The sequence below is a fragment of the Myodes glareolus genome, chromosome 13, assembly GCF_982192425.1.
Source record: "Myodes glareolus chromosome 13, mMyoGla1.1, whole genome shotgun sequence".
Classification (NCBI taxonomy): Eukaryota; Metazoa; Chordata; class Mammalia; order Rodentia; family Cricetidae; genus Myodes; species Myodes glareolus.
Genome location: NC_142038.1, coordinates 62,250,658 through 62,275,464, shown reverse-complemented (window position 1 = coordinate 62,275,464; position 24,807 = coordinate 62,250,658). Strand labels below are relative to the sequence as shown.

Below are 24,807 nucleotides of genomic sequence, written 5' to 3'. Positions count from 1 at the left end.
GTGAGGATTATGTGAGAAAGAAAGGGGAACCCACCATGCCACATGAGAGGACTGAGGGGATCTTATAGTTGGGGTTACAAAAGAAAGTGAAAGAGGCTATGATGTGGCACAGGCCCTGGGCTTGATCCCTGGCATCACATAAGCCAGATGTGGTGGTTGATTCTTATAGTGCAGGTGTTGTGATGGATACTTAAAGTCCTGGCACTCAAATAGTAGACAGGAAGAGTGAGAGTTCAAGGTCATCATCAGCTAAATAGCAAGTTTGAGGGCAGCTTGCGATATATGATATCTTGGGAGGAAAATTCCATGAAGAGATTACGAGGCTCTTGTTGATCACAAATGCCTATGCTACAGGTGAAGTTGGAGATGGGTGGGTGAAAAGTTGGGGTGGGGGTATACAGAGCTTAGTAAGAAGAAAGGGCTAATGACATATGCAGGGAAAATGAAGCAGTTAGGGAGGTTAAAGCAAGATAAGTTTAGCTCTAGAAACCCCTAGGGATGAAGGAAGTAGTTCTCAACCAGGGATGACACCGCCACTCAAGGGACTCCTGGGCATGTATGTTTTTGGTTGTCGCTACTGGTGCTGAGTTGCAGTGGGCATTGGTAGGACAAATTCAGGAATGTTGTCCCATCATGCACAGGGTGCCCGTCACTGAAGACTTAGCTTCTCTGCAGTGTGTTGGTGCTGCATCTGGGTCAGCACCTTAGCAGGCTGAGTATCGGCTAGACTTTTCACCCGCTTCTTGGGAGGCTTCCAGGGTTGGGAACAACTGTTGGACAAGATAGCTCTTTTATAAGAACACAGGATTCTGTACCTGCCTCAAGCTCACATACCAAACTTTGAATCAAAATTAACTTCATTCAGAATGTATCATGAATCAGTTAAAATTCAAGCCTGTACATGATATTCCTGGTATAAAGATTTCATTGACATTTTACAACCAACACAGAGACAGCACTTTTTAGCAAGAATGGAGATATGGAATGTCTTAGCTATTACCTAGTCTCTCGGCCTACATAGGTTATAGCAGAATCCTTTTTCCTGTATTTGTTTTATCTCAGTTTAGCAAATTTTACTCTTCAAATTTTTAGCAAATACCCTGAATTTGGTTAAGGACAGGCTTGACTTAATCTAATGCATCAATCAGTAACCAAACACAGCCAGTTCTCATCAGCTTGGAGTCTATCACATTCCAAAATTTTGACATCATGGAATGTGACACCTGCGTGAAACAAACTGGCAAGACAGCAATATACTTATATAACAAGAGTTGTGCAATCTGAGGCCAGGCCCCATGATCCTGTGTGGGCTAGGAATCATATAACTGTGTGTGTGCACAATCATGTGTGTGTGTGCTCATATAATCAGAGATGTGCAGGTGGAATTGGGGACTAGCATGGAGGGGCCGCTCCACAAAGTTCTCCTTCAGCTGCTGATGTGGTCAACCATTGACCCAGAAGCAAAAAGAGTAAATAGAGGAGTTGCTGCGTTCCCCACGTTAAGTTAGAAGACGCATAGTGATAGGGATGTGCCTGCTGCGTTTGAAATAGAAGTATTCATTTTAATAAATTGCAAAGTCACTAGGATAAAAACACAGGTTGTTTTGTGAGCTTTTGTTGAGGCGATGAAAACAAACATCCCCCTGCTCCAGAAAGCACACTCATGACTGGAACAAATCATTCCACCCAAGTGTAGCTTAAAGTGCCAGTGAGTCTAACTCCTGTTACTTCTAGGAGCATGGGAAACTTATGGATGTTTATGTCACTGAAGGAAAAGATTGCCCAGCAACCATTAGCTGCCTGTTACTGCCTGGTGGATGGTTATGTATTCAATAAAGCTTTCCAAGTATTGCAGCTGTCAGTATTGCTGAGATGCTATCGGGTCCCTATAATGCAGCTATGGCTGTGTGTAAGATGCTATGAAGCTATAATAGTGGAGCCAGGCTCTGACCTGATACTCCTACCTCCCCAAGGCATGTGGGGCCTTGAGAACCCTTTCCTCTACAACTATCAGCTTTATAAATCCTTAAGGGAGGGTTGGGTCTTCATGAGCACCTTTTCCCAGAAACTATGAACTGTCCATGGGGCTTCAGTGAGAGGTAGAACCTTGTAAGCCCCTCCCTGCCATAGTAAAAAATTAATGGGCCTGACTTTCTGCAAGTCTTCTGCTCGTCGTCACAAAATTAATGGCCCTGTCATGTCCAAAGGACAGCTTTCCACGAACGCAGATCTACACAGAGGTCAGTTGTAGATAGGCATTGACCCTGTAGCCAGGAACCCGGAAGTACCAAGCAAATGTGAGATGATGTGGTCTTGTTTCCGCCATCCTAAGGCTGAGGCCTAGTCCATCTGAGATGCAGAGAGAAGTTTAACAGAGGTATTGTGGGGCCTCGAGGGATGCTAATGTCTGGAGCTCAGTCTGGATTTGTTGACTGAGAAAAGCCATGGCTCCTACGGAATCCTTGATCTGACCAAGTCTACCTCATTTGGGTGGCATTCAGAATTGCTTTGGAGTTGAGCATCAGATAGACATGTCTGAGCATAGGAGACAAAGGTTCAGAGCCTGATACCACTATTATAGCCTTATATCAGTTAACATATTGCCGTTGCTTTATAATCGGACCAAATAGCATCTCAGCATTAGTGGCAGCTACAATATCAGCAAGCCTTTATTGAGTGCATACCCATCCACCAGGCAATTTGCCAAATGCCTGAGACGTTTTGTCTTTGCTCTTGCTGTGAGTACTGTTTATAGTTGCCATGTGGCAGCAGGAGAGGCAGAGGCAAGTGGATTTGAAGTTCCTTGCCTGAGGACCCACAGCTAGTATGATGGGATTGATTTTAGAGTTTTGTGGGTCCGGTTTCAGATTGAGGAGCTCACTGTTTTGTGTGACTACACTTGTTTTTGTGATTCTGTAGATCTGATCTCCTGGGCGAATGGCTGAGAGGAAGCAATGACTGTGGTAGTCCCTTTCTCAGCAAAAACGGGTGCGGAGTGCCGACAGCCAAGGTTGTCTTCTGATCGCCACATGTGCTGTGGCATGTGCATGCCTACACACATACTTAAACATTCAACATATCACGCATCAGGAAAGTATTGCTCAGTGTCCCACTCTGTAGATGGACCACAGTGCCATACTGTCAATCATTTTGCCTTGGCTTCATTTCGGTTTTTCCTGGTGCTGAGTTTGCAGTAGTGAACATCTGTGCACTCGTTCCTGTGTATTTGCTCGCAACTGCACTCTTCTGGGATAAATGCTTAGAAGTGGAATTCTAGATGCATAGGACGTACATTTCAATACTGTGGGACTCTGGAGAAAAGAACACTTAAATTTTCAGTATCACCATCACACCTAACGGGTTGTACTTTGTGCTTTCCCATCAGCCTGTAGCTGGATATTTTCACACTCCATTGCTTGCACTTGATGTTAGGAGCTCTTCAGAGGTTTTTGTTTGTTTGTTTGTTTGTTTGTTTTTAATTCCACAAGGTTACATGCAGTGACTTGGGGTTTTGTGGTCATGACTACACATCCCCTGTTTAGATCCTTTACTTTTTTATCCTGTCTGTTGGTGTTGATGTATAGGTATTCTTTATTGTTTGCATGGAAAGACAATATACTTGCTCTTGCTTTGTTTTAAATATTAGCCTTTGGACATTTTATCCCCATCTCTCCAATATCCTTTAAAAAAAACATGGTATTTCTCACTTTCTACATAAAACACACTGTCAGCATGACCATACATGAGTGGTTTCCTGTGTGGATTTGAAGCCATGCTTGCACAGGAATGTATATTCTCTGAGCTGCATCCTCGCTGGGCTGTTCTTCCTTCCCTTAAGACAAGTAACAGCAGGGGTAGCACTTAGGAAGCACCCACTGTGTGCTGACTGAGACAGCACTTAGGAAGTACCCACTGTGTGCTGACTGAAATAGCACTTAGGAAGTACTCACTGTGTGCTGGCTGAGGTAGCGCTTAGGAAGCACCCACTGTGTGCTGGTCGAGGTAGCACTTAGGAAGCACTCACTGTGTGCTGGCTCAGGTAGTGCTTACAAAGAACCCACTGTGTGCTGACTGAGGTAGCGCATAGGAAGCACCCACTGTGTGCTGGCTGAGATAGTGCTTAGGGAGTACCCACTGTGTGCTGCCTGAAGTAGTGCTTAGGAAGCACCCACTGTGTGCTGGCTGTGGTGCTAAATTTTATGTGTTGAAAATTCCATGGAGAAAGGTGTAGTATCCTTTTTATTTAAGAGACAAGGAAACTGAAGCACAGAGTGACAAGGAGCTTGCCCTAGATCAGACTGCCGATCAGAGGCACTTCTGGCTTGGAACCCAGGCAGTCATGGCTTAGAACTTATGCCCAGTCCAACAGGACTGGAAAGGCTGTCTGATGGGCCTGAATGTGTTTGAGAAGAATGATGATTTAGCTTTGGGGGGGGGGCGATTAGATTCCCGAGAAAGAAGTCATCAGAATAAATGATTACCTGAGCATGGTAATCTTAAAGAGTTGTATTTTTTATTGGCTTTGATATTGAAGTTATCATTGGGTTTGCTTTTCTCATGAATGGGCACTGACATGGCTTCTGAACAGGACTTCTGAAGATATGATTCTGGAACAAATGTACAGTGACAAACTGGCCATTCTGGAAGAGATCATAAAGGAAGGTGCAGAGAACAGGCACCCACTAAAGAAGCCTCCGCTGGGTTGCAATCATTGGGTGCTGAGGAGGATGCTGAGGAGAAGCAGGATCTAAGTCATGCTAAAGTTTAGCATCTCATAGTCAGTGCACACCAATTAGTGACCCAGTGGGTGGTGGGACGAGGGGAGCCAAGCCTTCAGGGGAGCCTGTGGGTGCCAGTACAGGGAGGAGATGGGGGGATGTTCACAGTACTCCTATAAAGTGGGGAAGGGCATTGACATCACTCTACCAGCCACAGGAAGCAGTGGGCAAATGGAGAGCCTGATTATGAAACCCACTGGACCGATGAGCTCAGCTTCCTATATTTTGATGAGAAGGAGATATATTTGGTTGCTTAAGTTTTAGGACAGGACTTGCCCACAGGGCTCTGTTGCCAGGGTTACAGGATTCATTCAGTGATTACCTGGAGAGTCTGCAGCAAAGTAATGAAGCTGACCTATCTCTGGGAAGGAGCTGGCAATAAGCAATCTGTTTACAAGGGAAAAGCGTACGACGAGACACGTAGGCGTTACACAAGGTTAACTTATGAAAGTGGTTGGCTTAGGTGACCTGTTAAGTGCTGGCTCCATCAGCTAGGCTTGGCCAGGTACAGTGAGAGACAGATGTGTGGTCAGGAGCAGAGGTCCGACCCTCAGGCCTCATGTGGACTCCTAATGTGGATAGCTCCTTAGGAAGGTGGTAGAAGAGTTAGGATAGACAGAAAAAAATGAGTATGTAGCCAGGTAAGAGTTATATTGCTGCTTCCCCAGAGGTTGTTCTATTAATGAAGGTAATTGTTAAATAACTATGGACACGAGCTGGAGAGAATATTTTATGTTCCAACAAAAGCTTGCTAGAGGATTTCATAACAATCAGATTAACAACCAGTGGTACCACGGGCAGCAAGTAGCTACTTGGGGAAGTTTATCTGATGGAAAGTTGTTTGTTATGAATGAGATGCCCTAATAGGGCCTGTGACCTCCTGAAATAATTATTACTGGATGGCAGCCAGGGGTGTGGAGATGTTCAAGGCTCTTCCTGAGTATTCTCTAGCAAATGGTGGGCTGGAAAAAACAAAGATGGGGTCAAGGGAGAAGGAGCTTGGCCGGGGGTGGGGGGTGGTAGCAGTAAAGAGGGAAGACTGGGCCTGGAGGAGGAAGTGAGCTTGTAAAGTTCCTGACTGTTGGAAAACTTTCCATGATTAGATTGCCAGTGTCTCGGGACTTGTCTTTGGTTGGGTATATTTGGGGATCTTTAGAGATTATGGGTGAATTGGTAGACTTTGGTCCTTAAAACCACACAGAGCCAACAGTGAGTCTCAAATGGAAAAGCGGGTGTGTGTATGTGTTGGGGAGTCCTGGAAGCATTGAGGCAGAGCTGGGTCAGGTGAGGAGGTTGGGAAAAGCTAGAATGCTATTAGAGTAGCTACAAGTGTGAAGGTGGGGAGGATGGAAAGTGGGGGGACGTCATGGGATACAAGAGAGCATGGTTTCTAGGACACTGTATCCAGTCTCATTCAATGTCAGCTGATTCCCTAGCAGCCAGTAATGCAGGATCCTGGGCTGGCTCACTCAGTGAACTCTGGGTGTGGTGTGTTTGAGGGACCTATGAATGGAAATCCCAGCCATTTGGACAGGCACCTGTGGAATCCAAATATGTACAGCTGATTCGTGATGCCCAGACTGTAACCCAGGAAAAATAAAGCAAGAGGTGGAGAAATGATGATGAATCCCTGGAAAAGAAAGCACTGGATCGTCTTTTGAAATGTTACCAATGAGACCGTCACACAGTTTCACAGTCAGGGAGCCTTTAAAGAGCTCATCTTCAGGTGTGAGTCGGCTCTGATGGTGTGAGGCTTCACAAGGAGACAAGCAATTCATGTGTGGGTTAGAGGAAAGGCCTGACTGATGTTCCTATTCAGTCTTGGATTTGGTTGGTGAACGACTGAGCTTGCTTTCCTTTGACCTGTACAGACCCCATGTTTCCTTTAAACACACTTTCCCTTCCAGGATCCACACACTCGCAACCTTTACTGCTGAGCTTGGATTTCTGAGGTGGTCCATGATGATGTAGACACTGGGACATGTGGTTCCCAACATGTCTTTGGAAGCAGAGCCAGACTTTTCCAAGAGTTGTTGATTGATTAGATCCAGTCATGGAAGGAACAATATCAGACTTGCTTCCTAAGTCAGGCTGGGCATGGTGGTGCATATGTTGCAAGGAGGCCACTTATTCATCCTGGCTGCCCGGCTAACTTAGCCCTGAAATAACCACACAGAAACTACATTCATTAAATTCCTGCTTGACCCATTAGCTCTAGCTTCTTATTGGCTAACTCTTCTATTAATTTAATCCATTTCTATTAATCTGTATATTGCCACATGGCAGTGGCTTACCAGCAAAGATTCAGCATGTCTTACTCTGGCAGTGGCTCCATGGCAGCTTCCTGACTCTGCCCTTCTTTCTCCCAGCATTCAGTTCTGTTTCCTCAGCCTACCTAAGTTCTGCCCTATCAACAGGCCAATGCAGTGTCTTTATTCATTGACCAAGAAAAGCAACACACAAACAGAAGGACCTCCCATACCACATATATGTTCTTCTGGTACTTGAGAAGCAGAGGCAGGAGGATCTCTGAGAGTTTAGGGTCAGCCAGCTGGGGTTACATAGCAAGATACTATACCAGATATGGGGCTGGGAGGTGGGCAGGGGGAAGACAAAGAAAGGCCTATATGGAGAGAGTCTAGAGTTAATTTTAGACTAATGAAGATTGAGCCTGAAGTTAAAAGTCCAAGAGGTCAAACGTGAGAGCAAAAGATAAATCCCTACTGAACATAGCTGGTAAAGTGTCGTCAAGGGCCCTTGGGAGACTGAAGAGGACACACCTGGCCTGCAGCCACACTGTCACTCCATAGTCACAAGAAGATGGTATCAGTTGTAAAAACACCATTCTCTTGGTGAAAACAGTTTTTTTTTTATCTCAAAATGAGGCCATCATTATGAGAGACATATCAGAATGGACATGGTCCAGGTGTGGCTTATGGTGTCACTGATATCCATTGCATGTCTTTACTTCCTTGTGGATGCAGGGCCTTATAGTGGAATGGAGAAGGAGAATGATTGGCAGGAGAGGTGAGCTGGTGGGCTCCTCATGCATGTGAATACGGGCATAAGAGCGGCTAGTATTCAGGGGGGGAAGGCAGGGAGGCTAAGTGGCTTCATCCAGTTATTAAGGAAAAGAAGCATTTTCTCCAGCTGCTTGTCTTAAGCAGAGGTAGCATGTCATAGCTGTTAGGCCCATGATGCTGGGATTGGACTCCTGGGTTTAATTCCAGTTTAATGCCAGGGGTCCCTGGGATTACCCTTGACCTCTCAGTGCACTAACAGAACCTGTTCTGGAGGTTGACCAGGAGAGAGGTGAACTATGGGAACTGTCTTACGTAGGCACCCAGTACAGAGCATAAATAAGAAGAGTCAGTAAACAGCTGCAGAGAGGTCACACAGTAGGACCAAGCCCAGAGGAGGGAACCTGTCCCTGTACCCCAGACCATGCCCTTTAGAGTTCAGGGGTCTCTGGTGCCTTTTGGAAGGTGATTGCCTTTGTTATCCTAAGGAAGCTGCTTCCCAAGGGCATAGTGTCTCAGTAGGGGCCAGAGGCAATTCTAGGAACTTTGGGAAGGCTTGGTGACAGAATCCACATTGCCCCAGAGACAGCAATTCATTCCTGAGCTCTTTGCCATGCGGTTTTGGTTTTATAAACATGGGATTTAAAGGTGACTAGAGAGGAGCCCTCTGGAGGAAGTGGCTAGTCCGGGCCTGCTGCATGCTGGCACTTCTCCCCCACAGATCCATGGGCAGGACAGGGCAAGGTTGGGGAGCAGACAGCGTGGCATGGCTGCATGCCACGGGCAAGTCTCCTGGAAAGGAAGCAGATGCTTGTGAGACTTGAGAAGCCATTTTCTTTTCCTACACATCTTAAATTTAGGACCATTTTTGCAAATTTGCTTTCTCAGTTGAAGGGGGAACAATTTGAATCATGACATCGGAAGAAGAAAATTATCAATTGCCCCTGACCTGGTATTGTTTGTATTTTAGAACTTGTCTGCAACCTAAGAGCTTTTGTCACCAAGCAGACAAGCAAGGAGCCTCCACTAGAGAAGCCCAAACTGCCTGCTTTTGCTGAGCAGCTTTGCAGGAACACTTTGCAGTAGCACGTGTTCTGAGCTTTGCCTTTTGTGACCGACTGAGTTTGGTGAGCTAGGAATATTAGTGCCTTTTATCAACAGGCCCAAATCATATGCACTGATTACTCTACTCCTGTTTTCTCCTGCCTCCATAGTCTAGGATCTGAAGCTGTGACCTTTACAAAGATAACAGTTTCATAAGACCGTGTGCAGATGAATATGACAGCAATACCCATGCATGGCTTTGGAAGGGGAGCGATGAGCTGTGTGGAAGAGGGCAAGGCAGAAACAAGCATGGGCTCTCAGGGAGAACCTGAAGAAGTATGAGGGGGCAGCCATTGCAATATTATTGATGACAACAGAAGACCACTGTTATAAGGAACAGCTACCTATGTGCATGGAGTGTTGCATGATGGGTGTAGTACCATTGCAAGAAATGTATGACACTGGAAACACCAGCACACTTGCCACACACTTGCCAGTTATCAGGTGTCTAACATTTGTACATTATGCTTCATTGGTTTGTATTTCTTTGAAGCGAGGTCTCGTGTAGTCAAAACTGGCCTTGTGATTCTCGACTCTTGATTTCTCTTTGTCTGCCTCTCAGTTCCCTCCTGGAGCAATAAGTGCTCATGCCCAACATCAATTTTTTTCAGTTCAGACATTTATTCACTAAATGTATACCAGTATTTCTGATAAAAGAGGACTTACTTTTTGTTACTAATAATACACTCTCTCAAAAAGACATATCAAATCCAAGAATTAAATATTAATGTAAAAATTATTTTAGAAAAGAGAATAGTGGAATAGTCGTGGTCCAAGAAAGGATAAGAAGCAATGAGTCTTGATGGGTAAGATTGAGAAGACCTCTTCAGGCCATGGGAACCCCATGTTCAGTAGGAAATGGGGAGGAGGGCTTGGTGTGCCTAGTGTCCTCTAGGCAGCTGAAAAGGCAAGACTGTAGAATGTGGAGGGAGGCAGAAGTGGCAGGAGATGAGTTTATATGGTAAACAGGTTGAGACGTGCAAGGCCTTGGAACTCATAACATGACGTCTGGTAATCATTTGGTATGTGAGTTCAGCCATGCTGGCCATGCATATTTGAAGCAATGCCCATCTGCCTGATAGGAATTGGGTTGGAGGTGAGGGAGACTAGCAATGGGAGCCCAGGTGGAAGCTATTGAGACAAAACTGCTGGAAAACAGTGGTATCTTGGACCTAGGGCAATGCTCCTGAACCCTTTAAAATTCCATGTTCAAGCCCAACCCTCGGATAAAATTTGCAAAAGCAAGACCTGAGCCTCTGTGTTTTCAAACATCTCTCAAGGGTGTGAATCACTAGGCTGAGGTGGCCCTTGCCCCTTGAGAGTAATAGGGGTTTAAAGGCATATGTTGGGGAAAGAATTGGTAGCCCTGCCACTTGATCTCCCAGGAGCTACTTCAGGACTACAAGGAGCCCAACTCTGAGGCCCAGTGAGACTCAGCAACAAGCATTGAGTTCTCTGTTAGCGTTTTGTCGCTATAGCTAAACATGTGAGGCAAACCATTTAAGGGAGGAGAGATTTGGGCCATGGTTCCAGAGGGTCTACCCTTCATGGCTGAGTATATACTAGAGCAGAACAGCTCACCTCCTGAATGAACAGGAAGCAAAGAGAAAATTCCTTCACTGGTGGGCTCTCTCTTTCCCAACTTTCTATTCCATCTGAGCCACTAGCCTATAGAATGATTCTATCCAGGGTCAGAATAGGTCTTTCCTGTTCAGCTAATTCTCTCAGGAAACACTCTCAACACACAACCAGAGGTAAACCTCACACGTTTTTGAAGCATTTCTCATTCTAATCAAGCTGAAAATTGAGATTAAGCATCAAGTGGTCCTTGGGTATATTAACCCAAAAACGGTTCTCATAGCAAAGAGAATATGATATGTCATTCCGGAGCCAAATATGAATGATCATGGCCCAGGAACGTAGCTTTAGATTTCCCCAAATACTATGTTCATCCATGAAAGTACTCACATGAGATTGTATTAGTTATAGTACTTAGGAAGTTGTAAATCAAAACATTCATTAGCTATATTGGTGGAGAGGGTAAACTCTGTTATGGGTTTCAGACGCTGTCTTATGACAAATTAGCTTTGAGTTTGGTAAAATCTTTATTGGTCTGCTAAGAATACATTGTTCAGCTGTGATGGCCACAAGGGTGTTAGGTAGGACCCAGGGGTGGATAGTACATAGTTTTCAAATGGACTGAAAATAGTTCAAGATAATTTGGCTCTGGTCTGCGACATGTTTCCTGTTCATAATCTTGAGGTTCACTCATTTGACCTTGTAGCATCTTTAACATGGGCGTAGCTTCTCTCTCTTTGTCTCCTCTCTTTATCTGTCTCCCTTCCCTCCTCCCCTCCTCCTTCCCCTATGGAACTTCAGATCATAGGCGATAATCTTTGTAGATAGTTCTGGCTCTTGCCTTTTAAAAGCCTTGCTGTTACCTCTGCTATAGACGATTCATTTCTCATGGATGTTTTCACCAGCAGACGGAGAATAGTGGAGAAAGCCACTGCTAGCCACACAACTCCAGTGGTTACCACTGGCAATTCAGTGGGCATGACTTGGGACAGAAAACAGAAATGAGGTTGCTGGGAAAAAGCCTGGCTGCCATGCAGGATTTGGGGTTTATCTCTACACACCAATCTACATGATTACCGTATTAAAAGCTGATTGTGGAATGTTCAATCAAAGCATGTGAAAGGGCAATTAGCTGTAGAATCAAACAGGGTCACACATTGAACTGATCTTACTACACACTGAAGCTCCAAAGCACCTTTGGGCTTCCTTGTGGTAGTTATACTTGATATCTGCTTCTAAACACACAATACCCTGTCTTGTTCATGTCTAAGAGACAGGATAAGTTCATGCCTCCTGAATTATACCCCTCATTGGTGGAAAACCTGAGAGAGTAGAAAGCACAGGAGAATGCCATTAGAGTGGCCACCTATCCTTACCCATAATGCTTTGAGAACACATGGTGAGCTGCCTTAGGCACCTGGCCCACATCTAAGCATGAAGCTCACTTAAGTTCTGTGTCTACCGCATACACCTAACGTGAAGACAGTTTTAGTGCCTGTGTTCTGATTGAAATCTATCACATGACTTCAGATTTGGAGTTTACACTTAGAATAAATTGCCAGTACTCAGAACATTTCAGGTTTTGAGGGTTTCAGAGTTCGCGCTTTCAGGGGGGATGCTCAACCTATGATGGACTCAAAAGCAAGCCTGCCCAGAGAAGGTTCATGTCAGATGCATGACTGGTAGAAGGTAGCGTTGTGGTCATGTGTTTCCTTCCGTCAGTGACACGGGCCAGAAATAGAGATTCCCATTTGGCTGTGACATGTTCTTTCAGCTGTGATAGGAGAGCCTTGGGTGGACCAAGGATTTAGATAGACTGAAGCCCTACCTGAGACAGGTCCTCTGAGGCTAGTAGCCTGGGACTCTGCTTGCTGCTTTCTAGAAGCATTTGGAAAACCGCAATCAACCTCCTTAGGGTTGGTCTCTTAGACCCTTCAGGAGCATTGGAAACAATGAGCTAGCGACTGTGGCTAAGAGAAATGTCTTTTACTAGCATGAAATTAGGGTGTGTGCAAAAGAAAGGAAGGAGGCTGCTGGCCTGTGACAATCACTATTTACACTTATTTATCTATCTACACCTGAGCAGATCTGCAGCCCCTGCTACCAATTGTGTTTCTTCCTGTTGATGCGTACCCTCTGCAGATTGAATTTAGCCTATTACAAGACCTTATTTTTTCAACAGGAACTTGCAGGAATCATTAGTATTTGACTGTAATCAAAATAGCAAAATTAAGGACTTTTGTCTTGAGATGCCAGCCAGTCAGCCAGCTTCTGGGGGTGTATTTGGGATTCCTGAGCTGTACTCCATGCTCTTTCTGAGTGGTGTAGGTTGCAGGGACAATAAATATGTTCCTGTCTAACTTTGGGTTGTCACCATGGAAACGTTAGAGCTGCAGCTGGACTCTGTCAGATGTCTCTCATTCACTTGGCTGGTACAGATCTTTTGAGGGAAGTTTTATTCCATTTGGCAGATGGCAAATCTCTGTTTTTAAATGACATCACCACTGCACTTGGTCGGATATTTGTCATAACTGATTAAGAACACTAATTGGAACTCTTCAGGCTTGGGCGCCGGGTATCCTAGAAACAACCTTAATGCTAGCAGAAAGCATGAGTCACGGAGACTTAGTGGAAACTACAAGTCAAGCACTTGCAAATGCAGAGCCATGAGAACCAAGCCCGAGGGGGCATTTTTCGTCTTAAGCTCAGCAAAGTATTTCAACGAAATGATTTCCATCTAATTGTGATATAAGATGCCCTAATCGTATGGAACTAGAAGAGTTGTCTTCCTTGCTTCACAGGGTTCGGTCATCACTGGTCTGTGGTTCCAGTCTGGCTTACTTTATATAGTATTTATTAACCTAAGAAACATTGACAAAACTGTGACCTCCCTGGAAACGTGACAGAGGTGCCCACTGGCACTGAGATATGGTATTGTCAACTGCAAGTGTGCTGGGCCTTGTCCCTTTCTCCGGGGGTTGCATTCAGCCTGTATGTGGACTCCCTTGATGCTGGCTTCTATGCCGCTCCTCTCTGACATCTGTCTGCGTGCCTGTTGCCTTAGACTTCTAGGGCTGGGATGATGGTCTTAGCTATGCATTTGTCATTGTCTTTTGGGTTGTTCTGTTGCCTATAATTAGAACAAATTATGACAAATGTGTAATTAAGCAGTGTCTTATTCAAATTTGCTTTTTTAAATTGATTAAAATAGATGTCACACTGTGTGCCTGTTTTCCCCCCAGCACACCCTGCTTCTGATGGGCTCTGATTATTGTGGGAATCTGCTCCTTGTTTATTTTCTGTGCGTGGGTGTTATCATAGTCCATTCATTCGGTTTTCTCTTCGTGGACATTTTGATCATTTCCAGTTTTGGAATGTGACACACAGTGCTTCTGAGAACATTATTGGGTTCTTTCTTGGGTTCAAATATTTGAGGACCCTGAGGGAAGGGTCTTCATCTTGGGCATTGTGGACTCCTTGGACCTAATGTTCCTTGTTGGGGACGCCCTACTTCTGCCCACTAGATGCCAGTATCTCCCCAGTCACACAGGTGGGACAAAGTCTCCTTTGGGTTGGGAGGGGCTGTCTTGGTTCAGAATGTCTCCCTGAGGGTACAGCAGTGTGGACTCTTGGTCAGGACATAAATGTGTTTACAGGCTAGTTCTAGCTACAGTATTAAAGTACTTAACTCCTTCACCTTCCTGTCAGCAATGCAAAGGAAGGATGCGGCCTATACTCCCTTCGGCATGTAATATGTCAGATAATTTTGCATGCAGAAATGAAATGGTATCTCACTATGGTGTTAATATAGCTCCCCAGCTTAGAGGTTAAAACAGAATCTTATAGTTTATCAGATGTTATAATCTTGCCCACTTCCATAGCTGTGCTTTGTACCTTTAGGTATATAGTTATTATATCTTTCCTTATAGTTGACACACAAAATGTTCGCTGTGTCATTTTCATGCGTGCATACTTGACATGAGGGTTCACCATGCCATTTTCATACATGCATACCTGATCTGAGAGGGTTCACCATGCCATTTTCATACATGCACACCCGGCGTCTATCATCCTAAATGAGTTCGTCTGTTTTTGTCCACCTTTGTTCTGAAAGTTTGCACTGTGATTTTGAGACAGCTTGGCAATATTCATTATCCTCTGTTTGTGCTTGGAATCTAAGAGACATGCCATTACCCTGAGATGCAGATTTGGGAAAGTTAAAATTGACTATGGTGGAAACTATGTCCTGCAGAACTGAACAGGCTGTGGGCCTCTGGCTTTTCCAGCATGGGGCTAAGGTGGACAAAAATCTGGAGTTATTTTTTGTATAAATGAAAATACATACAAATTCATAGTAAGCTTGTGCCTGTGAGTAATTCCTCATCAGTTGAAACCAAGCAAAATCAAGCTGTGTGTCACAGTCATAATCCCAGTACTTGAGAAGCTGAAGGTGGATGATTGTCATGAGTTCAAGACCATCCTGGAATATAGGGTAAGACTAACCTTGTTTTATAGCAAAACCCAATAAAAGAAGCATTTGAAAGCTAGAGGCCAAACACCCACCAGAATTCCGCAGCAAAATAGGATCAACCATGAGCAGTCATGCTTTAGGAGAAAAGCCAGCTTGGAAAAAACTAAGTGATCTGGACCATTTCTTCAGCCTGTAACATTATTAGCATGGGAATCATCTGGTTTGCTTATTTTATCACAGACTTAATGAAACTAAATCAAATCAGCATAGGTAGTCCAAGGTCATGGGAGACGTGTTTCCTTCCTAACCCTGTGGCATCCCGGGACAAGGCCAAAAGAGGTGGGACTCCCCGTGTGTCAGTGTGCCACCTGCCTTTTGTCCTGCCCTGCCATTGTGGTTGCAAGGCTACATCACTCATGTGCTGTGTGATGAGATTTAAGGAGGCAGCACAGCGTTTATGTCAGAGAAGCCATCTTCAGACATCGGGGAGAAAAGACTCAAAGGGCAGAGCCAACAGTGGCAGGCGTTCGCTGCTGGAGAGAATACGGGAGAATGCTTAGCAGTGTGCTGTGCCTCCTCTCTTTTCGAATCTCACAGCTCCGAGTCTGCATCAGTCGGAAGGTTAGAGTTTTCCTCAGAGGGCCAGGAGGAATAGGGGTAGAGAAGAGAAGAAGGGAGAGGAGATGATGAGGAAGATGGTGATGATTGGCCCGTGTTGCTGATGGCAACGACAGCAAGTAGTTCTAGCCTATTTACTGTCCTCAAAACTTTTCAATCTATTTTTCATTGACAACGTGACTTTCTTAGGAGGTGGCCACTATCACTGCATTAAAGGAACAAAGAAACTGAGGCCCACAAGTGGCATTGCTCAGAAGTGATCAGGGTAGAGAGCAAAGGCAGGCAGCCTGGCTTCAGAACCTCCCTGGCTCTACCTGTGAGTGTAGTGGACTCAGGTAATTTTGGAGGGGAGGCTCAGTTATTACAAAGAAGAAGCTCATTAGATCGGTGAGGCCGATGGAATTCAGGGTAGACCAGAAGTCGCGACTCCGGCAAATTCTCCATCAAGCTGAGGGATGATGACCTCTAGCTAGCGATTGTGGATGGTGAGCGTGGTGCTGTGGGAGCAGGGGAAGGAGAAAGGAACCAGTGGAGAGCTGTGGAGTGTGAGCCCGGGCTGTGCAGGCTTGGCAGGCAGATGGGCTGTGCTCGTCTGGGCCTTTGGCCCTGCAGGAAGGCTGCTGCCCTGCTGTCCGCTGGTCTCTGTCTTTGTGACAGAGGCACCTGACACAGGCACTGTGACACAGCCCTATGAATGTGGCTGTGTCGCAATCTTTCTTCCTGCCCTATCTGGCCAGTCACAAACACGTGGCAACAGAGTCGTGTTTATTGTATGCAAGGTTGGCTTGCTAGTTTTAAAGCATCAGTCTCTCTAGTTTGTTAGATATTTCCAGAAAACAAAAGGGGGAAATGATGTCATCTTAACAAGTGAATGAAAAATACTCAATAGAACAAAGGTTTGATATGAGAAAAATAAAAAAAAAAACTTATAAAAGGTGAAAAGCACTAGCCACCAAAAATGAACTGGATCTTACTAAGAATTTTGCTCATAAAAAAGACCTCACAAAGTAAATTTAAAAACAATCTACAGAGCAGAGAGTTAACAAGGCATAAGTGTCAAGGGAACTTATAATCATAATTCCAAATTGTGTGGAAAAAATTCAAAAATAAAAGAGAGCTTTTCATACCATTGCAGATGGGGACCTAGAAAGGCATGGGTTCCACAGTCACCTTCCAGAGCCACCCCTCCTGACCCACCTACTAAGTAAGCCAGGCTTCCCCAGATACACCATCAAATGGGAAGCAAGAGTTCAAAATGGGACTGGTGGGGCCCCGTTTAGAACCACAGCGTCTTCCATCTGTGAGAGCTGTTGGGTACAGGTGTTAAAGTCACCAGAGAACTGCTTTCTTCTCTCCTTGCCTTTGCTCTTCTGTGTGCATTTCGATGTGGTTCTTTTGTTTGAGGCAGTGTCTTAATATATAGCTCTGGTTGACGGGGAACTTACTATATGAACCTTGCCTCTGCCTCTCGAGTGCTGGGGTAACAGGTATGTGCCCCCATGCCCAGCAATTGGTTGTTCCTTGTAACTCAGAAGTTACAGGGTGCTCCAGACTAAAACTATCACCATAGCAAGTCATTTCCTGAAGAGATTAGAAGAAATCTCAGAGGTGGTGTTGAATACGTCTTTGAAATAGGAGATGAGTCTAGAACACTCACTGAAATGGAGGGCATATCCTTCCAAGACTGTGTGCCACCGCAGAGGGTGGTCCACACCGGATGGTCAACCTCTCAGTGAAGGGACTGTGTTTGCAGCAGGAGCTTGCATCACGAAGAACGTTGACCAGGTGACTCACTGAAGTGGGATAAGCCACACAGAAGGTCCTCCCAAGGCAGGAAGCTTCTCTGGATCGTATGTAGAGGGCTCAGGGTAATGGCATTCATTGTGATGATAATGAAATCCTCTTACAGGCTGTATCATCTCCTCCCCACACTAAGGTCCCTTAGAACCACACGGGCTGTGCTAACTGACCGTGAGGCCTTCTGCTTTCTCTCCGTTGTGTTTCCGTGCTTTGGCGTCCTGTTCGTGCTACCCATCTCGCTTTTCCATCTCGTTTCTGTGTTTCTTTTCTCCTGGTCTTATCTCAGGGATGAGGAGGAGGAGGAAGAAGAAGAACCGATCACCGAGCCCAATTCAGAGGAGGAGAGAGAGGACGATGCCCAATGTCAGGGCAAGGACAGGTACTGAGGGCTGGACCCACCTCATACCAAAAGTCAGAGGGTCCTTCCTGCTAGACCTTTGCTGCCGCTGCTTCACGATCTCCTGTCCTTTGGGAGCTCACAAGGGCAAGCACTCACATCCCTGTGTACAAGCCGCAGAATGAGCACTTTTGTAGAAATGCCTGAACACGCTTTCATCTGAGGCCTGCTCTCTTCACTCAAATCCTTTCTGTATGACCATAACCACTATTTATAGGGGGGGGGTGGGGACAAAATCACACAATTGGTTTCCTTGAGCACCCCTCCCTCCCTCCATATCGAGGCATTTGATCACCCAGATTGGTGGTGATTCAAAAGACTTATTTCCTCTTCGGAGGTTAAGCTCTTTCCAAGAAGGACCACAGTAAGAATTCCATGTTTCCCCTTCCTATTTTCGTTAGTACAGCTAATATATGTGGGACTTGCTTTGCTACTAACTCAAATATCATTTTATACAAGTGGAAGGGGATAGTCTGTATTCTATATAGCACAGAAAACTTACCCAGTGTTCATGTTTGTAGGCAGGACACCTAACAGGCCTACAGCCTTTCAGAGAGCTTGCCGTCATCCACTCGCCTGGGTAAAGTCCATTGTGTCCCTGCTCAGTGTACTCTGAAGAGAAACAGGGAGGGTGCAGAAAGTGGGCACAGAAGAAGCCCGCAGGGCACAGTAAACCCCTCCCAGATGCCTTAGATTTTATGGGTATTTATCTCAAATCATCTTTCTATAAACAAGAATGTCCACAAGTAACTATATCTTTCACTATTCAAAACTGGTTTTGGACTTGAATAATTTTCTTCACTTAATTGATTGTCACTACAACATGATGTTTTTTTACTCTGGAATGTGTTGTTAAGTTAGAGTGAAATGTTTCTCTTCCCAACTTCAAAGTTCAGGGAACTTAGCAGGACACTTCACCTGTCCTGTTCTCCATACACATAAAAGGCCTGATTTCACAATAAGTCGCCCTCCCGTTCCTAAGTATTATAGAATCCTTTGGAAATTGACAAAATAGTGGTTTCCTTCCCCTTTGGGAAGGTCTGCAGAGAAGCCAGCCAGCACACAGGGAAGAAAGCAAAGAGCTGTTGATGGAGAACTAGTCACATGTTTTGAAATGAGAGAGGAAGGAGGATCAGCAGGAAATAGCCCTGCCTTATGATGTGCTAGACTTGTGGGTAGTGATGGGTCAGTTGGGTCCTGGGAGTGGGATAGGTTTGACAGTCCCACCTTAGCATGAAAATGAGCCATGGGGAATTATGTAGACTCTATAAGTACACTGTGCCTTTGGATGTGTTCAACAGCGCACGCTCTGTCCCAGAAACCTTGAACCCAAAGGTTCGGTATCTACAGAATAGATGGGAGGAATATCATTGAGAAAGATGCCCTTCAGTGCTGTCCCTGTTGCAAACAGGCAGAGAACTCTGAGTTTGGCCCCAGAAAGGAAGCAGTTTACCTTCTGTTCCCAAACCTGCATGGTTGTCAATCAGGTTGTCTGAGAGAAGGGACTATGGTTTTCAAACATGCAATTTTACTTAGGTTCTCATATTATAAACGTGTTAACATTTTCAAATGTCTAACCCCAGTCCTCTGGATGTAATTTTTTAATTAAAAATTGATTTTTTTTGAAAAACACTGTATATATTTAAGGCAGCCACATAGCAATTTTGTATAACTACATCTTGCACCATGACACAACCAAGTTACTAAGTGTATATACCATTCCCTGTGACGGCCCTGTTTGGGGACGGCAACATGTCGCTGTAGCTGTAGACCTGACAGGAGGAGCCCGGTTATTGAAGGTCTACTGTTAGGCCCTGGAAAAAGAAAGGGGCAGAATTAGTCTTCCTTATGTTGTTGCCTCTCTTCGGCATGGTACATTCCTTGCTTCCCTTTTTCTCAAGTCTATTTCTAGATTGGAAAGAGCTCTGAAAGCCACTACTGAAGCACACACTTTTCAGCAGGAGGATGGGTCTTTTGTGACTAAGTCAAAGAGGTGAAGTTTAAAGTGTGGAATTTCAGGCGCCAGCCAGTGTACCCAGAGGAGAAACAGGGAGGGTGTAGAAAGTGGGCACAGAAGAGCCTCCTAAGGCCTTTGTCTGCCCAGAGGCACACTCTCGTGGTCAGGGGTGACTGGGCACGTCATGTTTCTGCTGGTGGACTCTTCCTGTGTCTCAGGAAACACACGACTGGACGCGTGCAGCCACTGCATAGTGAGTGAGGTTTCCCCAGTCTTTCTCTTTTTCCTAACCTTTGCTTGCTCTCTCTCCAATCTCTGTTTCTCCCTCCACCCGGTCTTTCTGGGCCAACAGCAAGGCCAGCTCTGTCTCCAGGCACAGCTTCCCTGGGAAGGATGCTGATGCAGAGAGTTCTACACTCCCCGCCACCTCACAGGGGAGGCACCCTCCAGCCGGCACAGCAGCAGGGACCCCCGTGTCTGGTGGGGCCTCTGGGTCTGAGGCCAGCCGGCCGGCTCTTCTGCCACCTCCCAGCCCTGGCTTGGCTCCTCGGCCCTCCAATGCACTAAAGGTGTCACCGCCCAGAGACAAGCTGCCCTACGTACCCCACAGCCCCTTCCATCTCTTCTCCTATGACTTTGAAGATTCACCTCTCCTCACCAAGGACAAGGGAGCAGACTCTCAGACAGAAAACAGGTAGATTGGCCCGCAGTTGAGGCCTGTGTGTGATTAACCCAGGGACGAAGACACAACTAAGGGCCTGTGTCCCGTGCTTGTCTTGTGTGGATTCACTCAGATACAGAGGCACTGGGGCTGAACTAACTCTCTGATCACTAACTTAACGGGCACAGTGAGATGAAAAAGAGAAAGTCACCTGTGTGAACTAAGGAGCACCTTGATTTTAGTGTCACTACTAATAATGGCTTTTAGACTACAGTCTGTCGGGATCTCTTGTGTTCACCCCATCACTCAGCACAAACTTTCTGACCTGCAAGGTGAGGGGAGTGCTGCACCCTCTTTCTGTAGCATGGCCAGAGTGCTGCTCTTGTCTCCCACGTGTCCCTCAACCCCTCCCACTGACTGCTGCTGTGAAGCCTAACTTCTGGTCTTTCCCTAGCTGTTCTTTATCTTTCCTGTAGCTTCCTGCTTTGTTTCCTGGCATATACGTTTGTGTTTCCTAAGGCTGCTAATGCTATAGAATTGTAGATTGTACCCACTGCTGGAGTCTTAGGATGCTCGCATTATCTTACTTATGGACCCTCCAGTATTGTAATAAGAAATTGTCTTGGTGGTAGGTTGAAGGGAGGTGTGCAAACCAGACTGCACAGGGAAAGTGTAGCTGCGGTTTGCTGCCAAATGCCTTTACTGTTGCTTCAGTCAGGTGTGCTGCTCAAGTGGACACTGGGTGATACTCATACATATTTTCATTTTTCTAATGGCTGTATTCTATTTTTAAAATGTCATTTATTGCATTTATTTGTTGGGTGGTGCATGTGTGGAAGGTCAAAGGGCGGGTTATGAACATCGGTTCTCTCCTTCCTGTGAGTCCTGGAGAACAGACGCAGGTCATCAGGTTTGGCAGCAAGGGCCTTCACCCACTGAATCATCTCACTACCTCCAAATAATTACCTTTGAAGGGGTTAACTAGACGGGTAAAATCCATTCTAATAATATACTTCTTTTAACATAATATGTCTAAAATCTTGCATTTCTGCAATCTGTATGCACAGTCATTGGTTGTTTAGAATATTGGAATGATAATAAGAGAGCTATCGCTATGCATTTATTATTTATTGGCCAGGCTCTCTTTTTTCTATGAAGTTGGAACTTCAAAGTATCACTTGATTCTTAAGAAACAGGTTGTAAGGTAGGCGGTGGTGGCACATGCCTTTAATTCCAGCACTTGGGAGGCAGAGGCAAGTGGATCTCTGTGAGTTTGAGACCAGCCTGGCCTACAAGAGCTAGTTCCAGGACAGGCTCCAAAGCCACAGAGAAACCGTGTCTCAAAAAATCAAAAAAAAAAAAAAAAAAAAAAAAAAAAAAAGGAAAGGAAAGGAAGGAAGGAAGGAAGAAAGAAAGAAAGAGGTTATATCACTATGTCACTAGCCCCTGGTTATGGTAAGGAACCTGAGGCTGAGAGACTTAGTAACTTGGCCTGAGTCAACCTGTGTGCAGTGAGAGGTAGTTACAGTACTAGGAAGCCTGTCCCAGAGTCAGGCTCTCCTCTGTAAGTTGTCCCCCTGTGGTTCCATGTTCTCCTGGGCTTGCAACACCCCTGTCAGTCTTCAGACAGAGTCTTGCCAACAAGGGTGAAATGTTTACGAAAGCTTGTGATGTAGGGACTGGCAAGAATTTAAACTTTGTTCAAAATAGAGCCTTATAAGACTTAACCAAGAGGCAGCTCTTCCCACTGTGAAATGGCCAGTCTTCCAGGGTAATCAGACCTCTCATCTGATAACTGAAGGATTAATTTATGACTGACAACCCCTCTGGGTTACATACAGTCTAAAAGAATCTTGAAATGTCCCTTTCATTGGCACCTTTAAGGTTTGCCAGTGTCTTAGGTAGGCCTTACTATTGCTGTGATGAGACACTATGATCATGGCAACTCTTATAAAGGAAAACATTTGATTGGACTGGCTTACAGTTCGGGGGCTCAGTTCATTATCATCATGGTTTGTCATGGTGGCATACAGGCAAACATGATACTGGAGACGGAGATGGGAGTTTTATATCCTGATTCAAAGACAACAGGAAGTAAACTGTGACATTGGGCATAATTTAAGCATAGGAGACCTCAACGTCCACCCCCCACAGTGACACACTTACTCCAACAAGGTCACACTTATTCCAACAAGATCATACCTCCTAATAGTGCCACTCTCTTTGGGGGCCATTTTCTTTCAAACCACCACTGCCAGGTACACATGGATTCAGCCTGCTGGAGGGTGTTTCTTCACCCTTCTGAGATTGGGAGGCCATGGTGGAAGGAAAGGCTTGCTGGAGAAGGGGGCCATTAGAGCAGCTCAGGTGGAGCCAGCTGAAGAAGAAGCCATACTTAGGCCACATTTAAGACATAGTCCGTCTTGCTCAGAACTCTGGCTTCCCTATAGGTCTCTCCCAAGTCCCAAATCCTGACATTGTTGTGTCTTGCACACAGTTTTTAACCCAGTGAGTCCAGCATGAGCCTTCCACCTTCCCAGAGAGTATCTGCATGCAAGTTAAGAACTAGCCAGGTTGGCCTGGAAGACATTACTGGCAACCTCAGCTTTCCCAGCAAGGGATCAGCCTGTTGTGCTGATTCTGAACTTCCTGGGAGTGATGTCAGTACCTGAAGGCTCTTTTCTGGGTCCTTAGTTCTTCTAAGCTTTGCTAGTACATATAGTCCTTGGGAATGAGAATAATAGGAACCTGTAAATTACCCAACTGACTGTGTTTGCATGTTGTGAAACCCAATCACACGCCGCCGAGTGAAGACTGCATAGTTTAACTAAGTGAAGCCGGTTCTTCGTCTGAGAAGACTCTCAGTATTGTTGGTTGTGTTTTGGCTTTCTGATGGATGTCCAGTTGTTATGGTTTTTGTGGGTCTGTACGGCCACAGGTCTGGCTACTCAGTAGCTTCCTGCAATTGAATAGGTTGTAATAGAGACCAAGCCATTAGTCATTATAATGAACCCTCCCTCCTCACACACACAAAATGCTGAATAGTGAATTATGATCCAGTAAGTTTGGTTGAAATTGAGAAGCAAAATTGGGCAGGCTCTGAGGCACTTGAATTAATTACTTGGCCATTAGGAAAACCAAAGGAGGGGAAAACACACTGTGCATGGTCTATCTCCATAACATCCTTTAAACAGAATCTCAGCAACATGGGCCCATGAAAACATTCAGCAGGATGTCCACAAGCAGTTTGAGGGTGAGCTTCAGTGGCACAAGTAGCAAGCCAGCGTCCAGGCATCTGGGACAGCCAAGCTGGGAGCCTGTGTTGTGGCAGCACCCGACTCTACTCAGTTCTCGTCATCCTCTTCTGTAACCCTGTCTGGGGCATCAATTAATGCCCTGTCTTTAACTTCATTCTTTGCTTCTCTGCCTTCTTCATAGCCTGTGGTTTGTGGCTCCTTCTGAAAGATTAATCCAGTGCTGATCTGGAGAATGAATTAACATACTAGACATATGGAATGATAATTTTTAAAGAAAAAAGAAAATCCTGCAACCCCAGCTACTCCAGAGAATCACAGGTTCAAAGCCAGTTTGGGTTCTACATGAGTTTAAGGTCAGCCTGGGAAACATATGAAGATCTTGTCTCAAAATAAGAAATGAAAAGCAGTCTAAGGATACAGCTCTGTGTTAGAGTATTCATCTGTAAAGCCCCATGTTCCAGCTCAGTGTGACCTGAGAGGAGTTGGAGAAAGGGGATCAAGTCCTCAGAACCAAGGACCATGAAAGCAACTTAGTAACAGAAAAGGACACTGGCCAGCCCTGTGGTCCTGTGGTGGAGTGGGGCCATTTCTGAGTACACACCTGACATGTTAACATACAGACTGATGAAGCAGTAGCCAAGGTGCCGGAGTTAGGAGCCTAGAATTAGAGTGGGAGGGATGTGAATATTTTCTGTTGTTGCAATTTATTATTAAAACTTGAAATTTTGTAGACATCTCCCACTTTTTAGAAGTAAATGAACAACTTTTTTAAATTGATTTTTTACTTTTTAGAGTATTTTTACACAATGTGACTAAACTATGTCTTGGTGTTTCCATCTAGCCCATTTATCAATGTTTCCCATGATGCCAGTTATAAAATTGATCAGCTTTTATGGTTGCAGAATCAATGGTCTGTCAACAAATACGAACCCATGCTTCCTTGGCTATCCTATCTCATACCTGGTTGAGCTATCACCATGAGCTAAATAATGCACCATTGAGCATTTTCCTATGTGCTATTTTCTCATGTAAATGCCAGAAATGTTAAAGTGGTTTTTCTGGTGCTAATGTCTTGTGGGGCATCTCTAAAACCCAGTCACTTCTCACAAGTCTCTGCTGACGGGAGTTCAGCCTGCACTTCTCATGTCCAAGATCTTTGTGAATGT

At 45.2% G+C, this 24,807-nt stretch overlaps 1 protein-coding gene across 9 annotated transcripts in view; it reads left to right on the top strand.

Moving 5' to 3' along the window:
* Positions 1-24,807, top strand: part of Fhod3 (formin homology 2 domain containing 3) — a 429,672-nt gene that overhangs the window by 295,014 nt on the left and 109,851 nt on the right. For 3 of the 9 annotated variants that reach the window (XM_087896219.1, XM_085700029.2, XM_085700030.2), the window contains exons 11-12: positions 17,656-17,748; positions 20,076-20,417. The exons of the other annotated variants lie outside the window; for them this stretch is intronic. In XM_087896219.1, coding sequence (XP_087752345.1) covers positions 17,656-17,748; positions 20,076-20,417 — 435 coding nt within the window. The remainder of the gene's footprint in view (positions 1-17,655; positions 17,749-20,075; positions 20,418-24,807) is intronic. 9 annotated transcript variants of the gene reach the window in all.